At 44.2% G+C, this 12067-nt stretch overlaps 1 protein-coding gene across 1 annotated transcript in view; it reads right to left on the bottom strand.

Annotated features, from left to right (window-relative positions):
* EFCAB6 (EF-hand calcium binding domain 6) overlaps positions 1-12067 on the bottom strand; it is a 186794-nt gene that overhangs the window by 115700 nt on the left and 59027 nt on the right. Inside the window, exon 8 of the mRNA XM_056517381.1 lies at positions 6192-6319. Within this exon, the coding sequence (XP_056373356.1) occupies positions 6192-6319 (128 nt within the window). The remainder of the gene's footprint in view (positions 1-6191; positions 6320-12067) is intronic.

Here is a 12067-nt window from a genome sequence, read left to right as displayed (position 1 = left end):
ACAAGGTTTACACACCTGGATTTTGGGGATTTCCTGCCATTCTTCTCTGCAGATCCTCTGTCAGGTTGGATGGGGACCGTCGGTGGAAGCCAGTTTCAGCTCTCCAGAGATGGTCAATTGAGTTCAGGATCTGGCTGGGCCACTCAAGGACATTCAAAGAGTTGTCCCTAAGCTGCTCCTGTTTTGTCTTGGCCGTGTGCTTAGGGTCATTGTCTTGTTGGAGGATGAATCTTCGGCCTTAGGTCCAGAGCTCTCTACATTGAGTATTAATTAACAATATCTCCGTACTTTGCTCCATTTAGCTTTCCCACAACCCTGAGCAGTCTCCCTATCCTCACAGCATGATGCTGCCCCCACCATTCTTCACTGAAGGCATAGTATTGGGCAGGTGATGGGCAGTGCCTGGTTTCCTCCAGACATGATGCTGTCCCCACCATGATCACTGTAGGGATGGTATTGGGCAGGTGATGGGCAGTACCTGGTTTCCTCCAGACATGATGCTGCCCCCACCATACTTCACTGTAGGGATGGTATTGGGCAGATGATGGGCAGTGCCTGGTTTCCTCCAGACATGATGCTGCCCCCACCATGATCACTGTAGGGATGGTATTGGGCAGGTGATGGGCAGTGCCTGGTTTCCTCCAGACATGATGCTGCCCCCACCATGATCACTGTAGGGATAGTATTGGGCAGGTGATGGGCAGTGCCTGGTTTCCTCCAGACATGATGCTGCCCACCATGATCACTGTAGAGATGGTATTGGGCAGGTGATGGGCAGTACCTGGTTTCCTCCAGACATGATGCTGCCCCCACCATACTTCACTGTAGGGATGGTATTGGGCAGATGATGGGCAGTGCCTGGTTTCCTCCAGACATGATGCTTCCCCCACCATGATCACTGTAGGGATGGTATTGGGCAGATGATGGGCAGTGCCTGGTTTCCTCCAGACATGATGCTGCCCCCACCATGATCACTGTAGGGATAGTATTGGGCAGGTGATGGGCAGTGCCTGGTTTCCTCCAGACATGATGCTTCCCCCACCATGATCACTGTAGGGATGGTATTGGGCAGGTGATGGGCAGTACCTTGTTTCCTCCAGACATGATGCTGCCCCCACCATGATCACTGTAGGGATGGTATTGGGCAGGTGATGGGCAGTGCCTGGTTTTCTCCAGACATAATGCTGCCCCCACCATAATCACTGTAAGGATGGTATTGGGCAGGTGATGGGCAGTGCCTGGTTTCCCCCAGACATGATGCTGCCCTCACCATGATCACTGTAGGGATGGTATTGGGCAGGTGATGGGCAGTGCCTGGTTTCCTCCAGACATGATGCTGTCCCCACCATGATCACTGTAGGGATGGTATTGGGCATGTGATGGGCAGTGCCTGGTTTCCTCGATACATGATGCTGCCCCCACCATGATCACTGTAGGGATGGTATTGGGCAGGTGATGGGCAGTGCCTGGTTTCCTCCAAACATGATGCTGCCCCCACCATGATCACTGTAGGGATGGTATTGGGCAGGTGATGGTCAGTGCCTGGTTTCCTTCAGACATGATGCTGTCCCCACCATGATCACTGTAGGGATGGTATTGGGCAGGTGATGGGCAGTGCCTGGTTTCCTCCAGACATGATGCTGTCCCCACCATGATCACTGTAGGGATGGTATTGGGCAGGTGATGGGCAGTGCCTGGTTTCCTCCAAACATGATGCTGCCCCCACCATGATCACTGTAGGGATGGTATTGGGTAGGTGATGGGCAGTGCCTGGTTTCTCCCAGACATGATGCTGCCCCCACCATGATCACTGTAGGGATGGTATTGGGCAGGTGATGGGCAGTGCCTGGTTTCCCCCAGACATGATGCTGCCCCCACCATGATCACTGTAGGGATGGTATTGGGCAGGTGATGGGCAGTGCCTGGTTTCCTCCAGACATGATGCTGCCCCCACCATGATCTCTGTAGGGATGGTATTGGGCAGGTGATGGTCAGTGCCTGGTTTCCTCCAGACATGATGCTGCCCCCATCATGATCACTGTAGGGATGGTATTGGGCAGGTGATGGGCAGTGCCTGGTTTCCTCCAGACATGATGCTGCCCCCACCATGATCACTGTAGGGATGGTATTGGGCAGGTGATGGGCAGTGCCTGGTTTCCTCCACACATGATGCTGGCCCCACCATGATCACTGTAGGGATGGTATTGGGCAGGTGATGGGCAGTGCCTGGTTTCCTCCAGACATGATGCTGCCCCCACCATGATCACTGTAGGGATGGTATTGTGCAGGTGATGGGCAGTGCCTGGTTTCCCCCAGACATGATGCTGCCCCCACCATGATCACTGTAGGGATGGTATTGTGCAGGTGATGGGCAGTGCCTGGTTTCCTCCAGACATGATGCTGCCCCCACCATGATCACTGTAGGGATGTTATTAGGCAGGTGATGGGCAGTACCTGGTTTCCTCCAGACATGACACTTAGACTTGAGACCAGAAACTTAAATTACTGTTTCATCAAACCAGAGAATCCTGTTTCTCACAGTCAGAGTCATCTAGGTGCATTTTTTGCAAACTTAGGGTGCGTTCACACGCTCTTTGTTTCTGCAGGTTTTTTACGCTGCGTATTTGAAAGGGTGTGGGCTCTTCTCGGCTATCTGCGGAAATCCGCTATCCGCTGCGGAAAATCCGCCGCAAGCCCTATTGAAGTCAGTAGGGACTGCGGCTGATTTTCCGCAGTGTGAATTCCGCCGCGGAAAAACTGCTAAGGACAGCCGAGAAGAGCCCGCACCCTTTCAAATACGCAGTGGAAAACCCGCAAAAACAAAGAGCGTGTGAACGCACCCTTTAGGCGAGGCTTATTTTTGGCCAATCTGCAATAAACCCCAGATTGTGGAGGCTGCACTGATGGTTCTGGACCTTCTGGAAGTTTCTCCCATCTGCACACAGGATCTTTGGAGCTCAACCAGAGTGGCCATTGGGCTCTTGGTCACCTCTCTTACCAAGGCCCTTCTCCCACCATTACTTAGTTTGGTGGGGCAGACAGCTCTAGTAAGGCCATGTTCACACGTCGGAAATTAAATTTTCATGTCGGCACAAAGAATGAACATGTTCATTCTTTGTGCAGAGTCCGCACGGAATGCATAACTGTCTATGAGACGATCCTAGCACCGACATATTATGTAAGCGCCCCGCAGTGTCCGGAATGTCTGCAAGGAGATTCTCTGTGCGGACATTCCGACGTGTGAACATAGCCTAAGAGTCCTGTTTGTTCCAAACTTCTTCCATTTAAGAATCATGGAGGCCACTGTGCTCTTGGGAACTTTCTATAGAGCAGAATGTTTTGTCCTCTTTTTGCACTATCATGTCTCTGAGCTCTACAGGCAGTCTTTTCCTCTCATGACTTGGATTTTACTCCGATATAGATTTTCAGCTGTGAGACCTTATATAGACAGGGATCTCTCTTTCCCAAATCCTGTCCAATCAGCTGAATTTACCCCAGGTGACTCCAACCAAGGTGGATAAACATCTCAGCGATGACCAAGTAGAAGGAAGTGTCATGCAAAATTTGAGTTTTTCCTTTTTAATAAATTTGCCAACATTTCTAAAATTCTGTTTTCACTTTGTCATTATGGGGTAGTGAATGCAGAATGATGGGGGGGGGGGGGGAGCCTTCATTTTCTTTGTTATTCCGTTAGCACAAGGCCACAACATTAAAAAATCAGACAAAATTGAAAGGGTCTGAAGACGTTATGGGGAAAAAGAATTAAAAATATATATATACCGTATTTTTCGCCGTATAAGACGCACTTTTTCTTTCCCAAAACTGGGGGGGGAAAGTTGGTGCGTCTTATATGGCGAATACACACACCTATCGGGTCGGTCCCTGCGGCCATCAACGTCCGGGACCCGCGGCCAATACAGGATATCACCAATCGCGGTGATGCCCTGTATTAACCCTTCAGACGCGGCGATCAAAGCTGACCGCCGCGTCTGAAGCGAAAGGGACACTAACCCGGCTGCTCAGTCGGGCTGTTCGGGACCGCTGCGGTGAAATCGCGGCATCCCGAACAGCTTACAGGACACCGGGAGGGACCTTACCTGCCTCCTCGCTGTCTGCTCCGTGCCGGGATCCCCTGCATGGCCGGCGCTCTCCTTCGACGTCATCACGCACGCCGCCCCGTCATCCAATAGGTGCGGCGTGCGTAAGGACGTGATGACGGCGACGGAGAGCGTGGATCCCGGGGAAGAAGACGTCCGGAGCGTCAGGGACACCCCAGGGACGCGGCGACAGCGATGGAGCGACATCCAGGGCAGCGGTGACGAGTCCGGAGCGGCGGGGACACGTGAGTACTACCTCCTATCCAGTGGTCTTCAACCTGCGGACCTCCAGATGTTGCAAAACTACAACTCCCAGCATGCCCGGACAGCCGTTGGCAGATCACTGTTGGGTGCAGAATCTTTTTTTTTCTAGATTTTGCACCTTTAAAATTGGGTGTGCGTCTTATATGCCGGTGCGTCCTATAGGGCGAAAAATACGGTATATATTTTGTATTCTTCTTCTTAGACTCACACAGACATATTAAGTAGTTTCCTGTCTCCGTGGCTCTATTGTGTACTACTGACGGGCACCATAGCAACATTGAAAGTGGTTATTGTTCTGCATGATCCGAACCATATTGTTCTGCAATCTGTCACTCACTTGTAATGTTTGCTGTCTTCACACTGGAGATGACTCAACCTTTGTCTCATTTCTTTTAGATTAGAAAAGATTTATAAAGTCAGGTTACCTGTGGTCACAATTGTTGGATTCCATCACTTGTTGTGGTTCCTCCGTACTCCCCTCACTTTATATAGGATCAGGCAAGAACAATAAACTGAGGGTCGATTTATCAAAATGTAACATTTCGAAAAGTATCCTGCATTGAGATCTAATGACCGTGAAACATAACTACTACGTCTTCATGGGATAGGATCTAATTTTTTTACAACAAATAAATAAATACATTCTTGGAACAATTGAAAAATCCCCCCCCCCATGGCGTAAAGAAAGGCATATACATTCTAAATAACAATAACTATATTAATTACAAACATGTCGCATATATAGGGGGTACAATTTTTGGAAATGGGTGCCAAGGGGTACTCGGACAAAAAAAAGGATGGGAACCAATGCTCTAGAGCAGTGGTCTTCAACCTGCGGACCTCCAGATGTTGCAAAACTACAACTCCCAGAAATGCCCGGACAGCCGCTGTCCGGGCATGCTGGGAGTTGTAGTTTTGCAACATCTGGAGGTCCACAGGTTGGAGACCACTGCTCTAGAGTCTAGGCAGGTGAAGAATACCCCTGGTGTCTTGGGGGTATAAAAATGTTCCCGGTGTTTAGGGAGTTTTATAACATCCATGGGGCAATGAGATTTGATAATATCCCTATAGTGCAGGCGGTTAAATATCATCCCGGATAACAATATTATACATAATCGGTCGGGAATGAATTTTGGGGTCGGGAAGTAATTTTTCCTCTTATGGTACAATTAGCATCAGCCTTATTGGGGAGGTTTTCTTTCATCTGGATCAACACAGTAGGGTTTAAAGGGGTACTCCACTGAAAAACTTTTTTCTTTTAAATCAACTGGTGCCAGAAAGTTAAACAGATTTGCAAATTACTTCTATTTAAAAATCTTAATCCTTCCAGTACTTATCAGCTTCTATTTGCTCCACAGGAAGTTCTTTTCTTTTTGAATTTCCTTTCTGTCTGACCACAGTGCTCTCTGCTGACACCTCTGTCCATTTTAAGAACTGGAGCAGGAGAGGTTTGCTATGGGGATTCGCTTCTACTCTGGACAGTTCCTAAAATGGACAGAGATGTCAGCAGAGAGCACTGTGGTCAGACAGAAAGGAAATTCAAAAAGAAAAGAACTTCCTGTGGAACAAATAGAAGCTGATAAGTACTGGAAGGATTAAGATTTTTAAATAGAAGTAATTTACAAATCTGTTTAACTTTCTGGCACCAGTTGATTTAAAAAAAAAAAAAAAAATGTTTTCCAGGATAGTACCTCTTTAAGGTTGAACCCGATGGACTGTTATCTTTTTTTTTTTAACCTTAGAAACTTAGGAAGTTGTAGTTTTGCAACAGCTGGAGGCACACTTGTTGGGAAACACTGATCAACTGGATGGTAAATTTGTAAAAATGACCTTTTTCCTGAACATCCCTTCGAGGTCCTCCAATGTACACTCCTCGCTGTTGAACCCGTTGGACGGAGAGGGCAATCTCCACCGTTTCTGCCTCTCCCGCTCCAGCTTGGTTGCCTCCCAGTTTAACGCTGTAGACAAAAATTTGGAAAATTAGTCATAAATTCTGACAAGTCGTCTGCATTTCAAGCAAAAAGTAAAGCACTCAGATCTACATGCGAGAAATGACAACACATTCTAGCAAAAAAAAATGGCGCGTATTAAAGTGTACCCATCAGTAGAGTCAGTGGTTACAGTGTCACAGTCACAGTAAGGGTACGTTCACACGCGCGGATTTTTTTAGCGGGTTTTCCGCTGCTTATTTCAAAGTGGGCGGGCTCTTCTCGGCTGTCCGCGGCAGATTTTACGCGGCAGAATTTACGCTGCGGAAAATCCGACAGAGTCCCTACTGACTTCAATGGGGCTTCCGGCGGATTTTAAGCAGTGTACATTCCGCTGCGGAAAATCTGCTGCGGACAGCCGAGAAGGGCCCGCCCACTTTCAAATACACAGCGGAAAACCCGCTAAAAAATCCGCATGTGTGAACGTACAATTACAGCTCTTATTTTATTGCCTATCCAAGTAGTTCCATATGTCAGTGCTGAATCATTTCATAATGTCTCTATATAGGGACTGGTGCTCTGGTTATAGGGACTGTATAAGGACTGGCGCGGTAGCGCCAGTCCTTATACAGTCCCTATAACCAGAGCACCAGGCCCTATAGGACAGCCTGCAATACCAGGTACAGCAGCTAACAAATGGGGTGGATAGGCAAAAAAAAGAGGATTTGGTGTCAGACCCCCACAATCTTAATATTGATGGCCTATGGTAATGATATATCAATATTAACAACATAAGGCCATAATTAGAGAATAATGTAGGAGGTTCTTGTGTATACCTGGTGCCAACCTGTTTTAGCTGATGTGGCAGGCATGGGTTTGGCTCCATACTGATTGTAGTTCCAACACTTAAAGTGGTACTCCTCTGAAAAACATTATTTTTTTTAAATCAACTGGTGGCAGAAAGTTAAACAGATTTGTAAATTACTTCTATTAAAGAATCTTAATCTTTCCAGTACTTATCAGCTGCTATATGTTGCACGGGAAGTTCTTTCCTTTTTGAATTTCCTTTCTGTCTGACCACAGTGCTCTCTGCTGACACCATTTTAGGAACTGTCCAGAGCAGGAGAGATTTGCTAGGGGGATTTGCTCCTACTCTGGACAGTTCCTGACACAGACAGAGGTGTCAGCAGAGAGCACTTTGGTCAGACAGAAAGGAAATTCAAAAAGAAAAGAACTTCCTGTGCAACATACAGAAGCTGATAAGTACTGGAAGGATTAAGATTTTTTAAATAGAAGTAATTTACAAATCTGTTTAACTTTCTGGCACCAGTTGATTAAAAAAAAATTATATTTTCCAGAGGGGTACTCCGGTGGAATTTTTTTTTTTAATCCACTGGTGCCAGAAAGGTAAACAGATTTGTAAATTATATCTATTAAAAAATCCTAATCCTTCCAGTACTTATTAGCTGCTTTACACTAGGAAGTTTTTTTCTATTTGAATTTCCTTTCTGTCTGATCACAGTGCTCTCTGCTGACACCTCTGTCCGTGTCAGGAACTGTCCAGAGTAGGAGCAAATCCTCATAGCAAACCTCTCCTGCTCTAGACAGTTCCTGACATGGACAGAGGTGTCAGCAGAGAGCACTGTGGTCATACAGAAAGGAAATTCAAAAAGAAAAGAACTTCCTGTGGAGCATAGAGCAGCTAATAAGTAGTGAAAGGATTAAGATTTTTTAATAAAAGTAATTTACAAATGTGTTTTAGTTTCTGGCACCAGTTGATTTAAAAAAAATAATAATAATAATAATGTTTTCCCATGGAGTACCCCTTTAAATTATTTCCTAATGCTGACTACATTTTCCATGAACCCTCTGGTTTTGTAGAGAGGGTGTGGCGTTCGATCACTGCACCTGGTCATCTAATTAGGCTGCTGGTATTGGAGTTCACCGGGTGAAATGATTAGACCCATAAGTGCGTTTAGGTCAGTTCATATTATGTGGAATTGTGATGCATTTTTTTTTTTTTTTAAAGAAATAATGCAAATGTTATTTCATCTATAATCACACCTGAGTTTTATGAAGATTTTAAATCTTAAAGGGGTACTCAGGTGGGAACCTTTTTTTTTTTTTTAATCAACTGGTGCCAGAAAATTAAACAGATTTGTAAATTACTTCTATTAAAAAATCTTAATCCTTCCTGTGCTTATTAGCTGCTGAAAACTACAGCTGAAATTCTTTTCTTTTTGAAACACAGAGCTCTCTGCTGACATCATGAGCACAGTGCTCTCTGCTGACATCTCTGTCCATTTTAAGAACTGTCCAGAGTAGGAGAAAATCCCCATAGTAAACATCTCCTGCTCTGGACAGTTCCTAAAATGAACAGAGATGTCAGCAGAGAGCACTGTGCTCGTGATGTCAGCAGAGAGCACTGTGTTCCAAAAAGAAAATAATTTCCTCTGTAGTATTCAGCAGCTAATAAGTACTGGAAGGATTAAGATTTTTTAATAGAAGTAATTTACAAATCTGTTTAACTTTCTGGCACCAGTTGAAAAAAGTTTTTCACCAGAGTTCCCCTTTAAGGCAAATGTTGACTTTTTACTGCATTTTATTTACACATTTTGACTGTTTCTGCTGCAGTTTTCCAAAATCTCAATAAAAATGACACATTGTTTCCGTGATTTGCAAAATAGCTGTAAAGTAGCCCCATTTTTGCTGTAATTTAGGTAAAATCACAGCAAAACCAGAAAAAACATGGTAAAAAATGTATCAGTCTGTGTGAGTGACTCTTACGGCCAAAAGTAGCATAATTTTTGGGCAAACCCCTATTTTGAGCAATACATCTGCTACTTTTGTGTGTTGCAAACACTCACACTTTGTACCTCAACACAGGCTTAAATTGTCGCAGAAATCTATGCTAGAAAAAACCCTGTCTGGTGCATGGGCAGCTCTTATCCACTAGATTTACTGATAGCACCGTGAATATAAGCGGAGCTATACGAGACCAATACGCCACAATTAGTAAATTTCCCCCAATGTGTGAACTCAGCCTCAGGGGAGGTGTATGACTACTATATATCCTGATCCAATAGAGATAGCAGAAGCAGTATACAGATAGAGCTGGAGGAGAGGTGTATAACTACTATATATCCTGATCCAATAGAGATAGCAGCAGCAGTATACAGATAAAGCTGGGAGGAGAGGTGTATAACTACTATATATCCTGATCCAATAGAGATAGCAGCAGCAGTATACAGATAGAGCTGGAGGAGAGGTGTATAACTACTATATATCCTGATCCAATAGAGATAGCAGCAGCAGTATACAGATAGAGCTGGGAGGAGAGGTGTATAACTACTATATATCCTGATCCAATAGAGATAGCAGCAGCAGTATACAGATAGAGCTGGAGGAGAGGTGTATAATTACTATATATCCTGATCCAATAGAGATATCAGCAGTATACAGATAGAGCTGGAGGAGAGGTGTATAACTACTATATATCCTGATCCAATAGCGATAGCAGCAGCAGTATACAGATAGAGCTGGAGGAGAAGTGTATAACTACTATATATCCTGATCCAATAGAGATAGAAGCAGTATACAGCTAGAGCTAGGGGGGAGGTGTATAACTACTATATCTTCTGATCCCATAGATATAGCTGAAGTGGTATACAGATAGAGCTGGGAGGGGAGGTATACAAATACTATATATCCTGATCCCATAGAGATAGTAGCAGCAGTATACAGATAGAGCTGAGAGGGGAGGTATATAACTACTACATATTCTGATCCCATAGAGTTAGAAGTAGCAGTATAACATAGAGCTCGGAGAGGTAGGGTATAACTACTATACTGTATATTCTGATCCAATAAAGATAGCAGCAGTATACAGACAGAGCTGGGAGGGGAGGGATCTGGGAGGTACCAATATTGATTTGATAGGTCTTAAAGGGGTTATCCAGGAAAAAACGTTTTTTATATATCAACTGGCTCCAGAAAGTTAAACAGATTTGTAAATTACTTCTATTAAAAAATCTTAATCCTTTCAGTACTTATGAGCTTCTGAAGTTAAGGTTGTTCTTTTCTGTCTAAGTGCTCTCTGATGACACCTGTCTCGGGAAACGCCCAGTTTAGAAGAGGTTTGCTATGGGGATTTGCTTCTAAACTGGGCGGTTCCCGAGACACGTGTCATCAGAGAGCACTTAGACAGAAAAGAACAACCTTAACTTCAAAAGCTCATAAGTACTGAAAGGATTAAGATTTTTTAATAGAAGTAATTTACAGATCTGTTTATAGCCAGTTGATATATAAAAAATTTTTTTTTCCTGGAATACCCCTTTAATGTCATCCTGTAGTTCGCAGGAAGTCACCTGATCCAGGATTGACTACTTACTCTGACACAAAAAGCACTGTGATTTTCTGTGGGTCAAACTATTGATCACATGACCCAGTTACAGTAATAAACCACATGGATGCGGTTGTGCTGGAATAAAGCAGATGGTGCTGTAGGACTATTGATGGTAAGTGTGCATGATATGGGCAATAAAAACAAAAACAAAAACATTTGATGACAAAATTCTTACTTCCTGCAGCCTCCACTGCAAACATACATCTGAACAGTTCCATAGACACCAATGATACATGTATATGCAGTGAGCTCCTAATCTCACCTAGTGACTGGAATTTACTAGCTAAAAAGAATCATAGAGAGGTAATGCTCTTAAAAAGGGGTTATCCAGGAAAAAACTTTTTTTAATACATCAACTGGCTCCAGAAAGTTAAACAGATTTGTAAATTAATTCTATTAAAAAATCTTAATCCTTTCAGTACTTATGGGCTGCTGAAGTTGAGTTGTTCTTTTCTTTCTAAGTGCTCTCTGATGACACCTGTCTCTGGAACTACCCAGTTTAGAAGCAAATCCCCATAGCAAACCTCTTCTACTCTGTGCAGTTCCCGAGACAAGCAGAGATGTCAGCAGAGAGCACTGTTGCCAGACAGAAAACAACAACTCAACTTCAGCAGCTGATAATTATTTAAAGGATTAAGATTTTTTAATAGAAGTCATTTAGAATCTGATTAACTTTCTGGAGCCTGTTGATATAAAAAAAAAAAAAAAAAAAAGAAAAGAAAAAAAAAAGCTTTTTCCTGGAATACCCCTTTAAAAGGGGCACTCCGGTGCTCCAGCATTCAGAATGCTCGGAGCCGGAGGCCGTGATCGTGATGTCACGACCACGCCCCTTGTGATGTCATGCCACACCCTCTCCATTCAAGTCTATGAGAGGGGGCGTGTCAGTCGACACGCCCCCTCTCAGAGACATGAATGGAGGGGGCGTGGCGTAATGTCACAAGGGGCGTGACCGTAACATTACAAATACTGCCGCAGGAAGCCAGCGTTTGTTTAGAACCCCCAGGATTAGACATCTTATCCTCTATCCTTTGGATAAGGGATAAGATGTCTAGCAGGGGAGTACCCCTTTAATGTGAACACAACAAAATAAATGACTAGGCACTATACATGACTTGTCTGTCAAATGACCCTTCCCCTAGTAATCTCGGTTCTTTTCAGTCCTAAAAAATGACAGGTACACTTTAAACACACAAAAAATGCTAATTTCACAAATATAACTACAGAAACTATAAATACAATTGGAATAGAACAAAGATAGAGGCGGACAACAAAAGCAGATAAAATTAGTTTATAGAGCACTCACTTTATTATGTGGCAAGATGATTCCTTGAAACGGGTAAAAGAGGCAAAAACAGTAAAATACTGAAATGTTA

Source organism: Hyla sarda, chromosome 4, assembly GCF_029499605.1.
Source record: "Hyla sarda isolate aHylSar1 chromosome 4, aHylSar1.hap1, whole genome shotgun sequence".
NCBI classification, from domain to species: domain Eukaryota; kingdom Metazoa; phylum Chordata; class Amphibia; order Anura; family Hylidae; genus Hyla; species Hyla sarda.
Note: the sequence above shows the minus strand (reverse complement) of the source record. Positions and strands in the feature narration are given on the sequence as shown.